Source organism: Corvus kubaryi, unplaced genomic scaffold, assembly GCF_017639235.1.
Source record: "Corvus kubaryi isolate FWS band 111438036 unplaced genomic scaffold, C.kubaryi_AGA036_p1.0 36550, whole genome shotgun sequence".
NCBI lineage: Eukaryota > Metazoa > Chordata > Aves > Passeriformes > Corvidae > Corvus > Corvus kubaryi.
The window spans coordinates 11,229-11,791 of NW_024580886.1; the positions used below are offsets into that span (position 1 = coordinate 11,229).

At 67.9% G+C, this 563-nt stretch overlaps 1 protein-coding gene across 1 annotated transcript in view; it reads right to left on the reverse strand.

Moving 5' to 3' along the window:
• LOC121660557 (nuclear receptor subfamily 2 group F member 6-like) overlaps positions 1-536 on the reverse strand; it is an 8,623-nt gene extending 8,087 nt beyond the window's left edge. The window contains exon 1 of the mRNA XM_042019943.1: positions 103-536. Coding sequence (XP_041875877.1) covers positions 103-380 — 278 coding nt within the window. The 5' untranslated portion in view covers positions 381-536. The remainder of the gene's footprint in view (positions 1-102) is intronic.
• Between the last annotated feature and the right edge of the window lie 27 nt (positions 537-563).

Below are 563 nucleotides of genomic sequence, written 5' to 3' on the forward strand. Positions count from 1 at the left end.
CCTCTCCGGTTCCCCTCCCCGATGCCCAGAACCTCTCCGGTTCCCCTCCCCGATGCCCCGAACCCCTCCGGTTCCCCTCCCCGGTGCCCCGGGCGCCGTTACCTGCAGGTGTAGCTGAGATTCCTGCGGATGCTGCGCTTGAAGAAGCTCTTGCAGCCCTCGCAGGTGAACACCCCGTAGTGCTTCCCGCTCGACTTGTCCCCGCACACCACGCAGTCCACGGCGGCCGCCCCGGCCCGTTCCTCCTCGCCGTGCTCCGCGTCGCTGCCGCCGCCCGCGGGGGACGCCGCCTCCTCCCCTCCGCCGCCTCCTCCTCCTCCTCCTCCGCCGCCTCCGCCGCCACCGTTGGGCTCGCCCCAAGCGCCGGCCACCATGGCCATGGCTCCGCGGGGCTCAGCGCCGCCGCATCGAGCGGAGCCGCCCGGTGCCGCGGCGAGTTCCGTAAGTTTTGGGTAGCCAAAAGGAGGAAAAAAAAAAAAAAAAAAGCACCGCGCGCCGCTCTGGGCTTGGGGTTTTTGGTTGGGTTGTTTTTTTGCTTTGAGGGTTTTTTGGGGGTTGTTGGG